Source organism: Belonocnema kinseyi, chromosome 6 (assembly GCF_010883055.1).
Source record: "Belonocnema kinseyi isolate 2016_QV_RU_SX_M_011 chromosome 6, B_treatae_v1, whole genome shotgun sequence".
Taxonomy (NCBI): Eukaryota; Metazoa; Arthropoda; class Insecta; order Hymenoptera; family Cynipidae; genus Belonocnema; species Belonocnema kinseyi.
The window spans coordinates 47757721-47774537 of record NC_046662.1 but is presented as its reverse complement, the minus strand read 5'-3'; the positions used below and the strand labels follow the sequence as shown (position 1 = coordinate 47774537).

Here is a 16817-nt window from a genome sequence, read left to right as displayed (position 1 = left end):
ATAAAAAAAAATACGTGTCTCTTATTTTTCGATGTACTACAACATATTGCAGTTTCATCAAAATCGGTGAGGGACACCTGGGATAGTTTCCTTGTAAGAAAATGTATGAATTTGTAACCAGAAAGCTGAAGTTTCTACCCAAAAAGAAAATATTTTCAACGAAAATGATCAATCTTTCACCGAAAAAATGAATTTTCAAAAACGAACATTCATTCTCTACAAAAAAATTAACTTTTGATAAAATACATTTTTATTTACTAAATAGTTGAATTTTCAACTAAAAAAGTATTCATTTTCAACCAAAAATGGAACATATTAATTTTTAGTTATGGAAATTATTTTCAAACACCAAACAAAGAATTTACAACAAAATAGTTCAGTTTTTAACAAACAAACAAGAAAATAATTTTTATCCAAAAAATGATTTTTCCAAGAAATAGTTGAATTTTTAACCAAAGAAATAAATTTTTAACAAGAACATTAATATTTCACCAAAAAAGAATCATCTTCCACTAAATTAGTATATAAATATTTAATAAAATAGTTTAATTTTCAAAATTTCCATTGTAAATCAAACATAAAATAGTTAAGCACTTAGTTAAAAAAATGTTTTCAAACAAAACAAGACGAATTTTCCACAAATGAAATCAATTTTCAACGAAAAAAATACATGTTTAATAAAAATGATGTACCTTTCACCCAATAAAATAAATTTTTAACTATGTACCTTAATGTTTTACCAAAAAAATTAACCTGAAACAAAATACATTGATACATTAATTTTTAACAAAATAATTGAACTTTAAACTATAAAAATCATTTTTCAACCAAATGTCGAATATTTCAATTAGAATTTAAGAAAATGACTTTTCAGTCAAACACAAATCGAGTTTTCAATAAAATATTTTTTCACCTAAAAACCAAATTTTAACAAAATAGTTCAATTTCCCTAACAAGATTAATTTCCTTCTAAAAAAGACTCATTTTCATTAAAATACCTGAATTTTCAACTAAAAAAAGTTACTTTTAGACACACAGTGAAATAGTTATTTTTTTCTAAATATTTATATTTTAAAAAATTTTGACATGTTGATAAATTATGTTATCTTCTTCCTAATTTTATTCTTCGTAACTTTTCATAGTAAGTCTAAAATTGTAAATTTGACAAAATATTTTAAAAAAAGCTTTTTGGGCCCAAAAGTCCTGAATGAATCGAAAACTTGTTAGTCCAGATAAATTACACTCTGGATAAAGAAAATTGTTAACAGCAATTGAACAATTGAAAATGGTAACGTGGTTAATAAGAATTGTAAAAAAGAAAAATTCGACCTCAAAATGTCTGAGAATAATTCGAAAAACCGTATTTTCTTTTTTTCTTCGTTTTTTATTTTTCATTTTCGCAAAAATAATTTTAATTTATTGACGAAACTCAAGGAAAGTATACCTTTTCATGTCCACAATATTCAAAAAATATTATAGATAGAAAAATCAATTGGTTTCCGAGATAATCATTTGTTCCGGTACGAATCACTTTTTTTTCAAATGACATTTGTCCTTCAGAAAATCATCGTACAGAGTTCTTTCAGGGCTTAATTTTTTTTTCGACATATACTTTTTGATGAAATGAAAAAAATAGTCCCTATTGGAGAACATGCTCAAAAATGGAAAAAAATGTTGATATTTTGTTTAAATTGTAAAATATCTTAAAAAGCTGCTTACTTCATCAAATTTGCCGGAAAAAATACGAAAAACTGTATTTTATTTTGTGATCGGAAGCTTCAGATAAATAATAAAAAAATAATAAAAAATAATAAAATGCAGTTTTTTTTGTATTTTTTCCGTCAAATTGATCGGAGTAATCGGTTTTTAAAGATATTTTACAATTCAAACAAATTATCAACATTTAGTTAAAAATTGATTGTTGCAAAAGTCACTTTTCGAGTTTTTTACATTTCTGACAATGTTCTCGAATAGGGACTATATATTTTTTATTTCATCAGGAATTATATGTCAAAAAAAAAATGTAGCCCTAAAAGAACACTGTACGGTGATTTTCTGAAGGACAAATTTCATTAGAAAAAAAGTGTTTCGGACCGGAACAAATAATTTAACCAAATAATATGTCAATCGAAAAAAATTTGTGAATATTAATGACATAAAAAAGTATAATTTCATTGAGTTTCGTCAAAATAAAATTATTTTTGCGGAAATGAAAAATAAAAAACGAAAAAAAAAGAAAACACGGTTTTCGCATTATTTTCGGACATTTAGAGGTTTTGTAAAAAAGTCATCAATACAAAAGTTGTAGATTTTTTTAAAATCTATATGTTTTCTATGAAAAACATATTAGTTGAAAAATTAATTTTCTTGGGTGAAAAATTTATCATTTTTGTTAAAAATGAATTTCTTTGGTTGAAAATTGATTTGTTTCGTTGAAAATTAGTCTTGTTTGTTTAAAAATATTTCTCACATGAATGTTTAACTATTTAATCTTTAATTTAAAATTTAAATTTTGAAAATTCAAGTATTTTGTTGAAAATTCATATACATATTTAGTTGAAAATGCGTCATTATTGGTAAAACGTTGAAATTCTTGATTAAAAATGTATTTTTATTGTTGAAAATTCAACTATTTCAGGGAAAATTCATTTTTGGATAAAACATCTGTTTTTGTTTGTTAAAAACTAAACTTTTTGTTGAAAATTCTTCGTTTGTTGGTTTAAAATGATTGCCACGTTTGAAAATAAAAATTTTCCATTTTTGGTTGAAAAGTAATGTTTCTTTAATTGAAAAATCAACTATTTGTTTAAAAATTCATGTATTTTGTAGAAAATTAATGTCCTAGGTTGAAAATTCATCTTTTTGTTTGAAAATTCGTCTTTCTTTGGTGTAAAATTAATCTGTTTACTCTATTTCTTTTTTTGTAAATTTAACTACTTTGTTGAAGTTTCATTTGCTTCTGTTGAAAATTATGTTTTTAAACTGAAAATTCAACTATTCAATTTTTTTATCATTTTTTTTAGTTGGAAATTATACTATTTAATTGCAAATTAATGTATTTTCTAAACAGTTAATTTTTTGGTAGAAAATTAACATTTTTGGTTAAAAATTCGTCTTATTTTGGTAGAAAATTAATCTTCTTCGCTAAGAATTCATCTTTTCGGTTAGAAATTTAACTTTCTAGTTAAAAATTACATATTTTAAGTTAAAATTTTTTTGTGAAATATTCATCATTTTCGTTAAAAATTTATTTCTGTGACTAGAAATTAATTTATTTTGTTAAAAATTCGCCTTTTTCATAGAAAAATAATCCTCTTGGTTGAAAATTCATCATGATGGTTAGAAATTTAACTATTTGTTAATATTTAGTTATGGAAATTATTTTGAACCAAAAAACCAAGAATTTTCAACATAATAGTTCAGTTTTTAACAAATAAAAACAAATTTCTTTATTAAAAAATAAATTTTCCAACAAATAGTTGGATTTTCAACAAAGTAAATACATTTTTAATCAAGAATATTAATGTTTCGCAAAAAAACGCTTTTTTAAATAAACATGTATATGAATTTGCAGCAAAATAGGTCAATTTTTAAATTGTAAATTTTAAATTGATTATGAAATAGTTAAATTTAACAAAGTACATCAATGTTCATCTAAAAAAGTCAAATTTTGTACTAAAAATGGGATAGTTAAATTTTCAATTGAAAAAATTAAGTTTTAATTCAAAACTTTACAAAAGCTGCGTTATTAGTGGAAGGGGGGGGGAGGTCTAAAATTTAAGGTTGAAAATTCAGGAAGTTTGCTGCACCAGGAAACCAAAAGAAAGAACGGAAAGTAACAGTGAACTTATTTTTTGACCGGGAATTATACAAATTTTTAGAAAAAAAACTTTGAAATTTTTATTCAAACTGCTTTTAAAATAATTTTCTATTTTAGATTTCAATTTTTTAACTTTCATTTTTTATGGAAAGAATTTTTAAATGAAGTTTAAGTATTAAAAATTTAAAAATTAGAAATATTTGACATCGACAATTTTGGAGAAAAGAAATGTTTTGAGGATCAACTTTGAATATGAATTATAATGATTTTTTAATTTGCACTGGTCCTGGTTATAACTTTATAAACTATTTTGAATTTTTAAATATTTAGAAAATAGTATATTTCTAAATAAAGGCTCCTATTATATGTTAAATATTGTTTTAGTCCAAAATTTCAACGTTTTTATCAAGCAAAACAAGAATTGCATAATATTTAGAAATGTTCAACTGTTCATTTCAAATAAGTAATTATAAACAAAAAACTAAACTTTGAACGTTACAATATTAATTGCTCTTTATAAAAAAATTGAATTTTTAAGTGAAATTGCAGAATTTTGATGTATAATTTAAGATTGAACACCTATTATTCTTAGAAGCAATTTAAGTTAGTTGAAGGAATATTTATCAGGTTCGAAAAGATATAAAATTAATTAAAAATTTGAAATCATTTCATTAACAATTTTTAAAGGTTTCAGAAGAATAAAAAACATTTTCTTCATATTCATACGAAAATTAAAAATGATTTTTTACTTTGAAAAATTAAAAATGTATCTGGAAGATTTTAACAAAATATTTGTAATTTTGCCGGATTTTTAATTTGAGCAAATTTTGGATTATTTTAGTACATCTATAGAAGTTCTAAAAACAATTTTCAAATAATAAAAAATTTTAATGAAATTTTGGTTCGAAATCCATCTCGTTTGATTAAAAATTCTATTATTTCGTTGACAGTTTAATTCTTTTTCTGAAACTGAAACTATATTCATAAAAAGTCCTCTTTTTCAAAAATTCATATTGTTTTTTAGTTGAAAGTTCATAGGTTTGGTTAAAAATATTATTATCTTGGTGGAAATTCGTTTTATAATTGGTTAAAAATAAATTCTTTAAACTAACAAAAAGCACTTCTTTTTGATTTAAAAGTTATCTTTTTTAGTTGAAAATTAATGCATTTTGTTGTAAATTCGTCTTTCATGGTAGAAACTAATTCTTCTTGATTGAAAATCTATCCTTTCTTTTTTCTACTGTTTTGTATATAGTTCATCTTTTTTTCTGGAAAATTAAACTATTTGTTAGAAATTAAACTTTTTGGTTGAAAAATTATATTTTTTTGTTGAAAATTGTACTTAGACAATTCGTCTTTTTTTATTGAAAATTAAATAGTGCTGTAAAATAAATAATTTTTGTGATTGAAAGTTCAAACATTTAATTGAATTGTTTTCATTGTTATTTGAAAATTAAACTATTTGGTTAAAAATTCATCTATTTTGTTAAAAATCGAATTATTTTTGAAAATTTAAGCTATTTTGTCAAATTCATAATTTTTGGTCGGAAATTCAACTGTTTTCAAAAATTCTTCCTTTTGGATTGTAAATAGTAGAAAAGTCATCCTTCTTGGTCAAAAATTTATCTTTCTTGATTAAAAAGTAATTGTTTAGTTAGAAATTCTACTATCTTCCAAAAAATTCGTCTTTTTGGCTAAAAAATTTCAATTTCAATATTGTTATAAGACTCAAATATTAATTCTTTACCCCATTCAATTAAAAAATTTTAAATTAAGACAAAGGATATTTTTTAACATTTAGCAATATGTGACTGTTCATTCAAGACAAATAAATTAAAACCTAATATTTAAAAGTAAAAAAAATGATTAGGAATTGTTTGATAAGCCTTGAATCGTTTAAATTTCGAAAAATTTATAAACTTTGAATGTTATAATTTTAATTGTTCTTTAAACAAATATTTTAAGTGAATTTGTTGCATTTTTATGCATAAATAATGATTGAACACTTATTTCGGTACGAGTTTCTACAGCCTAATCTAAAGGAAAATGTAGGCTTTTGCAGTTGTCAAACCAAACATTAAAATTTTTTTAATATTTCCAAAATTGCCAAAAAAGAATGTGGAAGATTTTATGGATTTTTTTTAATTTTCAGGATTTTCTAAAAATCGTAGGAAATGTTCAATTCATTTAAAAAATTATTCAGAACTTCAGAAAAAATTTTAAACAATTTTTAGATTTCTCCATATTTTGAATTAAAAATTTAAAGCTTTTCAACGATGTTTGAAACATTTGAGATTAAAATAATTTAACTTCTAATTTAAAAAGTACTCGGGTTAAAAAAAATTAATTGGTTAATTTTTAATGTTTCTAGATCAAAATTGCTTAAAATAATATAATTTTGAAAATTTGAAAGTTGATTGATTGATTTTTTAATTTAGAGGACTGAAAATCATAATTTAGGTTCATATTTTTGGAATTAAATCTTAATCTTTGAAAGCCACATAATTTATAAAAGTTGGGAATTATAAATTTTTCAGTTTATCTGCACTCTACTTAAAATTCTTCAATTAAAAATATTTTTTTAAAATTTGTGAAATTATTTATGTTTTTATGAAATCTTTCAAATCTATGCGAGATCATTATGAAATCTTCTCGAAATATTTGAAGTATTTTTGAAATATTTGTTAATATTTGTAAAAATATTTAAAATCTTTCCGAAATATTCTAAATCTTTACGAAATCTTTAAATTATTTGGCAAATCATTGAAACCCGTTGAAAATATTTTGGAATTATATGATATATTTTTGAAATTGTTCAAAGCTTAGTAAAATCATCGAAGTCTTTGTGAAAAATTTAATAATATTTGTGGAATTTTTTAATCCATGGAAATCTTTATAATATCTTTGAAAGATTTATGAAACTTTTGAAATCATTGTGATATCTTTGGAAAATCATTGAACTTCTTGTGAAATCTTTGGAAAACTTAACGAAATATTTCTAATATGTTATAAATATTTGATAATATTTTTAAATGATTGACACATTTAGTTAAATCTTTTAAATCTATCCGAAATGTTCACGAAATATTTTTAATCTTTGTGAAATTCTTGAAATCTTTTGGAATTCATTGGAATCTCTATAAATTTTTAATATTTAAAAAATATTTATTTTGTAAAATCTTGTTAATCTATCAAAAAGCTCAGCAAAACCTATAAATCTTTGTGATATCTTTAGGAAATTATTGAAACGATTGTAAAATCTTTTGAAACCTTTACTAAATATTTTTAATATTTTATAATTTTTTTATATAAAATATTAATTTTTAAAACCTTGAAATTTTTGTTAAATCTTTTAAATCTATTCGAAATATTTAAAATCCTTGTTAAATCATTAGAATATCATTGAAATCTTTGTCAAATATTACAAACTTTTAAAAACTATTTTATAATATTTGTAAAATTGTCTAAATCTTTGAGAAATATTTGAAATCCTTAGGAAATTATAAAAATCCTTGTAAAATCTTTGGATGTCTTTTAAATATTTTTGAAACATTCGTGGAATGATTGAAATGTTTGTAAAACCTTTGATATATTTGCAGAATCATTGAAATCTTTCTGAAATATTTGGAAATTTTTGAGAAGAAATCTTTGAAATTTTTTGAAATATTTGGTAATAAATGTGAAATTATTAAAACCGTTGCGAAATCCTTGAGATCTTTGTGCAATCTTTGAAATATTTCGTAAATTTTTATAAAATAATTAAAGTATGAAAAATGTTTTAGTTATTTGCGAAATATTTTTAATCATTGTGAAATCTTGGAAACATTTGAGGAATCTTTCAAATCTTTCTCTAATATTTCTGAAGTATTTAGAAATCTTCGCGAAAAATTTGAAATATTTTTTCATTTGATAATATTTTGAAATGATTGACAAATTTGGTTAATTATTTTTAATCGATCCGAAATGTAGACAAAATATTTCAAATCTTTGTGAAAACCTTGAAATCTTTGGGAAATAATTGAAATCTTTATAAAATATTTAGAATCCTTTTTAAATATTTATTAAGTGAAAAATTTTTTATCTATCCAAAATATCTGCAAAACCTCAAAAAGCTTTGTGATATTTTGAGGAAATTATTGAAATCATTGTGAAATCTTTGGAAAACTTTACAAAAATTTTTATTATTTTATCATTATTTGGTAATATTTTTGAAATCTTAAAATTTTTGTTAAATCTTTTAATTCTATTTGAAATCTTTAAAATCCTTGCGAAATCATTAGAAAATTATTGGAATCTTTGTCAAATAATACAAACGTTTTTCAAACATTTTATAATATTTGAGATCATTAGCAAATCATTGAAATTCTTGTGAAATATTTGGATATCTTTTTAATATTTTTGAAACATTTATGAAATTATTGAAATTTTTGTAAAACCTTTGATATCTTTGCGAAATCATTGAAAACTTTCTAAAATATTTGGAAATGTTTTGAGAAGAAATCTTCAAATTTTTTGAAACTTTTTAAAAATATTTGGTAATAAATGTCAAATTATTGAAAACGTTGCGAAATCATTGAGATCTTTGTGCAATCTTAGAAATGTCTACGAAATTTTTATGAAATAAATAAAGTCTTTGTAAAATCTTTTAAATCTTTCTAAAATTTTTGACAAATATTTGAAATCTTTGAGAAATGTTTGAAATATTTCATAAATCATTCAAATCTTTGTCAAATCTTTCTGAAATATTTAGAAATCTTGTTAGATTTTCGTTTAATTCTTTGTTCAGTGATGCACGTGAAAATTTACCAAAACATCACTATATCCAAATTTCAGTACAATTTTCGATAAAAATTACCAATCAAATGTTTTTTGTGTAAAACTTTTGTGCACTAGCGCACAAATAGGAGTTGAGTCCAGTCAACCTAACAGACAATTTTCTTTTGTAATCATTAGGAGAATCGTAAAACAAGGTTAGTCGAGGTTGCTTCAAGTCACGCCTACGACCTATAGGAAGCGATGTATTCTCCGTTGCCTCTCTCTGAAGTTTATTTTTCTTCAGTTTATGATATATGCGCACCACACAATTGCAATATTATTTACATTAAAAATGTTTTGCGGAAAATAAAACGAGAGTTTAAAAAGCCACAAAGGTTGAATAAGATTTCTCTAATCTACAGAATCAGATGGCGTTTAATTCTTTTTTTATCGATGCCCTTAGATCTAACATATATAAAGGATAGTTGTGAAAGGCATTTGATATGTTTGACAAAAAGTATCTTGAGAGTCGCAATATTGGTAAAGACTCATAAAAACTTAACAACATCTTCATACTTTATCTATGAATGATGTTAATCATCTAGGCTTATATAATTGTCCTTCAACTCCTTTTTTAATTGCAGCTTCTTAATGTTTAAAAAAAAACTACATTCGTTCATATAGTTATATCCTTTAGGAAAGTGTCTAATCATCACGTTCATTCTGTTCCTAGGTTACTACGCTGATGTCCAGGCAGGCTGTCAGATGTTCCACGTTTGCGACGAAATACTCGTCTCCTCCTTCCTCTGTCCAGTTGGATCACTCTTCAGCCAAAAATTCCTAACCTGTGACTGGTGGAATAAAGTAGACTGCTCAACAGCCAAAAAATTCTACGCCATCAACAGAAATCTCTACCATCAAGATGATGGTGATGAAATGATTCGCAAGGCCTACGTCATGGTTCATCTCGAACCCGACAGAGGATTGACAACTGAACCCGAAGAACGTGAAAGAGAAGGAAAAATCGTACACTTCACGAAAGTTGATACACCAGAAAATGATCTGCCCAACACCTATGATGACTTATCCAACAACCCAGATTATCACGAATTCTCTCCCAATTTTAATGATTACTCAAATCAGTTCAAGCCTAAAATTAATTCCAGAGAGGAAGAAGATTTTCACGATCACGTTCTCTTTTCTCAGGAGTATCAAACCAATGCACCAAAGATGTATTCAGATTCGCCAATAGTAAGAATTCATCAGATCACTGGTGATCATCACCGTGACTATGAAGATCGACAAAAGACGAACAGAAAAGAGCAGGACTCGCATCGATTTCGTGTAAACAACTTCCAACATGAGTTTCAGCCTTCCTATGCACCAACTGTTCCAACTGTGACTACTACCACCAGGAGATTTTACTCACCAACTGTACCGAGCTTTAGGTCTTCTACCTTATCTTATAACAAATTGGATCAAAACTTTGACAGTTCGATTCATCTTTATGCTCAAGGAAAAAACTCTCAGGCTACAACTACCCCTGCAACAATATTCCGAGATGATTCTAGAAGTCAAAGAAACTCTACTCGTGGTTCTCAGAAATACGTTGAGAAAAAACCAGAAGTAATGAAAGTTACAGTTAACTACAATGGAAGAGAAGATGACTACAATGACAGAGAAACTTATGATCAAGATCAACTTTATTATGAGGAGCAGGATAGATTTGAAATAATGGAGGGTAGAGAGAGTATTGGATTAGCTCAATCACCCTCTGAAAGGTTAGGAGAGACTACAGTAGAGACTCCACTAGAAACGACAACTGGGTCTAGAAAACCCAAAAATTTAAATTCCACATTTCAAAACTATCAGGGTTTACAAGTTGCAAATTCGGGATACAAAAAAGACGCTTCTAATCTTAAAGAAGTTGTTAGAAGTTCGACGTTTGATTCCAAAGAGTCCGAAAACAATGGTCAAGATGCTAAATATTATCCAACATTTACAGAAGCAACGATTTTTGAACCAGAGTATTCGAATCAGGGATCTAAAGATGAGTATACTTTAAAAACAGAAGAAATTCCAGTTTCAGATGATCATTACGATTTAAATTCAGATGTTTCAGCAACTACTTTGAGTTATTCATATCAAAATAAAGATATGATTGTTGAACACCAGAGTAATCAAGGAATGATTGAAAAGAAGATAAATGATGAATTTAGAAGTACTACAAGTCTGCAGCAGAATACAGATAATTTCCCCATAGATCACGAGGATCTGAAGGGACATGATGATTTATTAATGTCAACAACTTCTCATCCTTACAATACTACTTCAGAGTCTATAGTACATGAAGGGCAATCTATTTTCAGATTGTCTGCAGTCTTGCAACCCCCCTTCGAAAACTTTAAACCATTTCACATAAATGTCGAGGAACTCACTGAACAAAATTCAACAACAGAAAGCCAACCCACTCGAACACCAATACCCTACCAACGATATTCGGATCACAAAGACAGTCAAGTCCAACCCAGTTCGACTAGAAATACATTTCAAATTAAAAAATCTCCATCTGATGATGAAAATCCAAGCACAACTGCTAGATCTAATAATCGAAACTCCTCAAATCATTCAAGACACTCAAGATTAGAAAGCTCAGAATTGAATCTTCCAGAAGCTGAAATTATTCCTCCTTTAGAGAATCAGGGCGAAGAACATGATCCTGTTCAGTTGAGCAACAACATTAACTACCAAATTAATAACATCTCAGTTCCATCGATTCATCAAGAGCCTCCTAAATTCAATAATACCAACGACGAGGCCGAAATTCTGTCACGATACAATCCTAATCTGGATTTCACAATCAGGACAGCTATCTGGAACCAGCCGAAAATATCGGAAAATAAAGATCCTCTTAACTCTAGTGAACCAGCAGTGGATAATCCTTTTTTAAACCACAGAACAATCTCTTTAGAGCTAGAGCCTCCCAGTCAGAATCCACCAGAAAAATTCGAAGACGAGGTCATATTTCCTGCATTCCAAAGCATCACACCAGAGTCTGAACTTACACCTCCATTAAATACTCAAAACCAAGAATCTAGTTCCGAAAATGCAGAAATTGCCACAAAGTCTGAAGAAAAATTAAATCTTTATCAAACTAATAGTACCCTGAAGCCAGATTTTTCTTCAAGTATCGCTGAAATAGATGACACTATTGAGGAAAGCAATGCTCCTTATCAAGTGACTCTGACTCTGAATGAAAATCAAGGTCCCGAGACGGTAGGAATGGACCTCATTGGTAAATTGGTCAATCAGCATGAAAAAGGAAACTTCCAAGAGTTCATAAATTTTGAAGACTTTGAGGTAGCTAAGTCTGAAGAGTCCAGCCTCCCACTAGCTCATGAAGATGCATCAACTGTTGACGCTAAAACTGATTTCTCTGCGAATCCTTTCCTTAAAAATCATTTTGGACCGTCTACAGAATCCGTTAATTATGAATTAAGTTCAAAAACACACAACAGGACAGGGAAGAATGCAGAAATCCGGAATCTAGAAACAGATGTTCATCGAATGAGTCTCCTTCAGCTGATGTCTGAGTTAGCGAAAGCTAACAGACTTCCAAGACCTTTTTCTCAAAAAGAAAGTGAAACTTCTACCTCTTCAAAATCCGAATCATCCAACGAACCTTCACCACCAAGATCAAAGACATTTACAAGATTCTTCGAAAATCCATTTTTGAGTTCTACATCAGGTTCTTCTTTACCTTCTTCAACAAGTTCACCAACAAGTAATCCATCAAATCAGGAGAAAAGAAATAAAATCACTTTGTCAGCAAATTCAGTTTCTTCTGCTGAGAATCCTTTTCTTCGGAAGGAAGTAATCTTAGAACAGTTGGAGAAACATTTTGGTCAACCACTCTATGGAAGTATGAATCAGCCCGTATCTGAGTTTCCGAAGCAAAACCAGGAGAAGTTATTCGAACTGCCTAGTGAAGAAAGAATCACAGATTTTAAAACAGGGGAAGTACTTCTGAAAAAAAAATCGAAAGAGCTTGTGGGAGTACCTGGTGAAGCTTCCACAACCTTGAAACCAGAAGTTGAAAAAGAAACGGAGAAGACTGTCGTAGAAATGGAGTTTGTACCATCATTAGGATTCTCATTTGATACTCATGAAGGTCGAGAAGAATACGCCAAGGCTGTTCTTGAAGGCCTGGTGACTGAAGAAGCTGTACTTAAAGCCGAAGACGAATTTGCAACGAGTACACAAAATTTTGAAAACGACGAAACTACCAAAAATTTGAAATCGAATAAAAATGATGAGTGTATTGAATGTGATGATGAGATATAGCTTCTGTATGCAGATTTTAGTGATAATAAATTTTTTTTTAATAAGAATGCCAACCTGTTTAAATTTACTAGCATCATTAATAGCGAGATAGGTATTCGGTAATTGATATGATTTGACAAAACAAAATTTTGAAACAAAATAAAAAATTTTATCGGATGCTGGACAAAATTCAAACATTTTTTTGAAGATTTCAGATACGTCAAAGAAAAATTTCTATAAAAAAGTAAAATTTTCACCAAATAGTTAAATATTCTACGGAAAATGATTTTTTAAAATTTATAATAGTATTTTAACCAAAAAATATTTTCATTTAAATCAAAAACAGTAGAATCATTCAGAAAAAAATACAACTGTATAGTTAAACTCAACCAAAAATATTAATTTTTAACTAAAACTGTAATAGTTGACAATTTAATTTATAAATATTTGTATTTTAAATTAGAGTTGAATTAATAAAGAAGGCGAGAAAAATACGAATTTTCAACCAAATAGTTCAATCATCATCAACAAAAAATTAATTGTTAACGTAACAGTTGCATTTTAACCAAAAAAGATTTTTTTAATAGTTTAATTTTCAACCAAAAAAATTTTCAGTTAATAATGAAAAAAAGTTTCAACCAAGTTATAATTTTATACGAAAAATAATTTTAAAAAATCAGTTTACATGATATTTAAAATTTGTAGACATTTAGAATTTTAAAAATATTGTATAATTTTTCGGAAATATTACAAATTTGTTAATATTTGTAAGCTCCTTAAAACTTCTGAAATGTCAACAAAAATCTGAATAAAAAATTTCTTTTTGAAATCACTTGAAATTTTTCCAGGAATCTTTATAAAGTTTTTTAAAAATATTTCGAAGCCTTTTGTATACTCTTTAAGTGTCCTAAAATAAAGGTCAAGTACATCACCCAGCCATTTTGGATAAAAATTCAAAAAGTGAGCGTATTTTGTAAATTTTTGAGACCACTCTTTTTCAAAATTCAAAAATTTTCTGTGCGGATATACATAGTATTCAAATAGACGAATAATTTATCCCTTATGACTTTTTTTATAAAACCAAAATTTCCCAGAGTTATAGCATTTACAATATTCCAAAAAACACCCGCAAATCAACAATTTAAGCCAAATAACGTCACAGACTTGTTTGGGTCAGAATAACGTACAACCCACAAATTTTCACCGATTTCAACAACAAAAATGGGAAACAAGCTCTTAAGATTTGTAAGAGAGTTATCCAGCCTGATTTTTAAATTAGTTTTTTAATTTTTTCACAAATAAACAAATATGACGAAAAAATGGCCTTTTTTCTATTTTGACGTTCCCGGTGTTCGTCAATAACAGGTTAATGGTTGAAATCGTTTAAGTTGCATAAAATAGCATTAGTTACAGATATTCCAATGTTAGAGAATATACAAAAAAATTTGTTATTAATAAATTATTTGTGGAAAAAATTTTCTACAATTTTCCATAAATACACGTTTTTTCAAGTAATGTTGCAAGAAATAGGAATCGAAACAATATTATGTAAAAAATTTCTCTTCTGATTTTAATTGTTTATATTATAAAAAAATTTCGTGTACAAATGCAGTAATCAGGCATTTTTCGACAGAAATATTCATTTTTTTTTGCTAGGTTAATTTTTTTCAACTTGAAAATTTATAATAATTTTAGAAAAATTCATAATTTGTTGATTAATCTTATGACTTTTTAAACAAATTTAATAAAAAATGTATTATTTGGGCTTTTGTCGACAGAAAAATTCAGTTTTTTTTTTCGATTTCAATCTTTTTAATTTGAAAGTTCATGATGATCTTAGCGAGATTCATAATTGGTTGATGAATTTTATATTTTTTAGAAAACAAGTTTAATAAACAAATGCATTATTCAAGCATCTGTCGATGGAAAATTTAGTTTTTCCGATATCCTAATTAAAACTGTTAAAATAGAAAAAAACTAATTTTTCTGTAGACCAATTCCGGATTATTGAATTTGCTCATCAAATCTGTTTAAAGAAATGATAAAATGTATCAACTTATTATGAATGTTGCTGAAATTCCCATCAAGTTCCATTCTGAAAAGACTGGCATTGAAAAAACCGAATTTTTCTGCCGACAAATACCCGAATAATGCATTTCTTTATCAAATTAGTTTAAAAATCATAATATTAATTTAAAAATTATGAATTTTGCTGCAAATATAATAATGTTCCAAATTTTTAAAAATATACATAGAAAAAAACGAATTTATCTTTCGAAAAATGCCTGATTACTGCATTTGTTCATAAAATTTCTTACAATATAACTAGAAAAACGTATGACTATGGAAAATCATTAAAAACACTTTTTCAACTAATAATTTTTTTTATAAAAGTTCTTGTTTAATAGCATAGACTAACACATTTTCAGACCCACAAACCGGTCCTGATGTAACAGAAGGAATTTGATGCGCTGCATTCGAATCTGAACTCAGACATGGTTCTTTGAAATTTAGAAAATTCAATTTTCAGATGATACTGAAATACATGAGATAATATCTGCGAGTTTCAACAATAAACTCTCACTTCATTACCCCATCATTGACAGACTGGGTTGCAGTCAAATACACGATGGGGGGGACCTACAGCTTAAGGTAGGTTCCGAACCACCAGAACCTCGGTAAAGGTACATTGAAAAATTTCCAGAGGTACTGGCTCAGGGATCGAATCCCGGACAAACCCGAGAACAGTTACTGCAGAACCCCAGACAAGTCACGGACGCAAGACCCTATATCTCGTCAACATGATAACCCCCAGACAGATTGATCCAAGATCTTTGCAGACTTCCACTCACGTGGCAGAATAACGTGTAAGTTGACTAGTCAAGTCTTTTTTCTTATGCGAACGATCACGTTTCGATTCTATTGATCAATTGAGACATTTTCGTTTATGGGAATTTGAGTTATCATTTCCCTTCAACGACCAGCAATAGTCTGCCATCATTTTCTCATCGCAGCAACCTTCATAGTGTCGCTCTTTATCTTTAAAATCTTGGTGGAACCTTTCACCCATCTCCTCGCTAAATGCTCCGACGTTTTCGGAAAAGTAGTCCAAATGAGAAAATAAGCAATGTATTTTTAAGCTCATTGGACTTCCGAATTTTTTCAAGTTTGCTAATATAGTAGATACTATACTTTTCAAATTTTTATCACGATTATTCCCCAAGAAGTTTTCACAGACGCTTTGGAAACTGAACCAAGCATTTTTTTCATCAGGTTTCATACTATTCAAGTATTCTTTATCTTTCATTAACTTCCGCATGTCAGGTCCAATGAAGATTCCTTCCTTAACTTTAGCGTCAGTCAAATTTGGAAACGTGTTTCGAATATGATTGAAACATTCACCATTCACGTCTAATGCTTTGACAAATTGTTTCATCAATCCCAATTTGTTATGAAGCGGTGGTAGCAAAATCTTTTCTCTTTCAACAAGGGTTTCATTCAAAACATTATGTGAACCCATTTTCCAATATGATCTCACTGTCCAATCCTTTTTTGCCAAATGTTGATCGCGGACTCTACTATTCCACAGGCAGAGAAAACATGGATTCTTTGTACTTCCTGACTGTAAGCTAGTCAAAATATTGATCATCTTGAAATCACCGCAAACGTACCAATTGTGAAATTTGTAATCCAATTTCTGCAATAGGTACTTACAACTATCATATGATTCTTTCGAAACGGTAGAATGACCTAACGGAGCTGCGGCATATTCATTTTCGTTGTGCAATAACACCGCTTTGAGACTTTCAGTGGAAGAATCGATAAACAGCCGCCAGTCCTCTGGTTTGTACTCTCCTATTCCATACAAAATAATTATACCTTTAACGTCATTACAAAACACAACGAAATTTTCTATAGA

General features: G+C 27.5%; 1 protein-coding gene across 1 annotated transcript in view; it reads left to right on the top strand.

Moving 5' to 3' along the window:
* Positions 1–13065, top strand: part of LOC117174531 — a 66113-nt gene extending 53048 nt beyond the window's left edge. Inside the window, exon 5 of the mRNA XM_033363734.1 lies at positions 9309–13065. Within this exon, the coding sequence (XP_033219625.1) occupies positions 9309–12919 (3611 nt within the window). The 3' untranslated portion in view covers positions 12920–13065. The remainder of the gene's footprint in view (positions 1–9308) is intronic.
* Positions 13066–16817: the final 3752 nt, after the last annotated feature.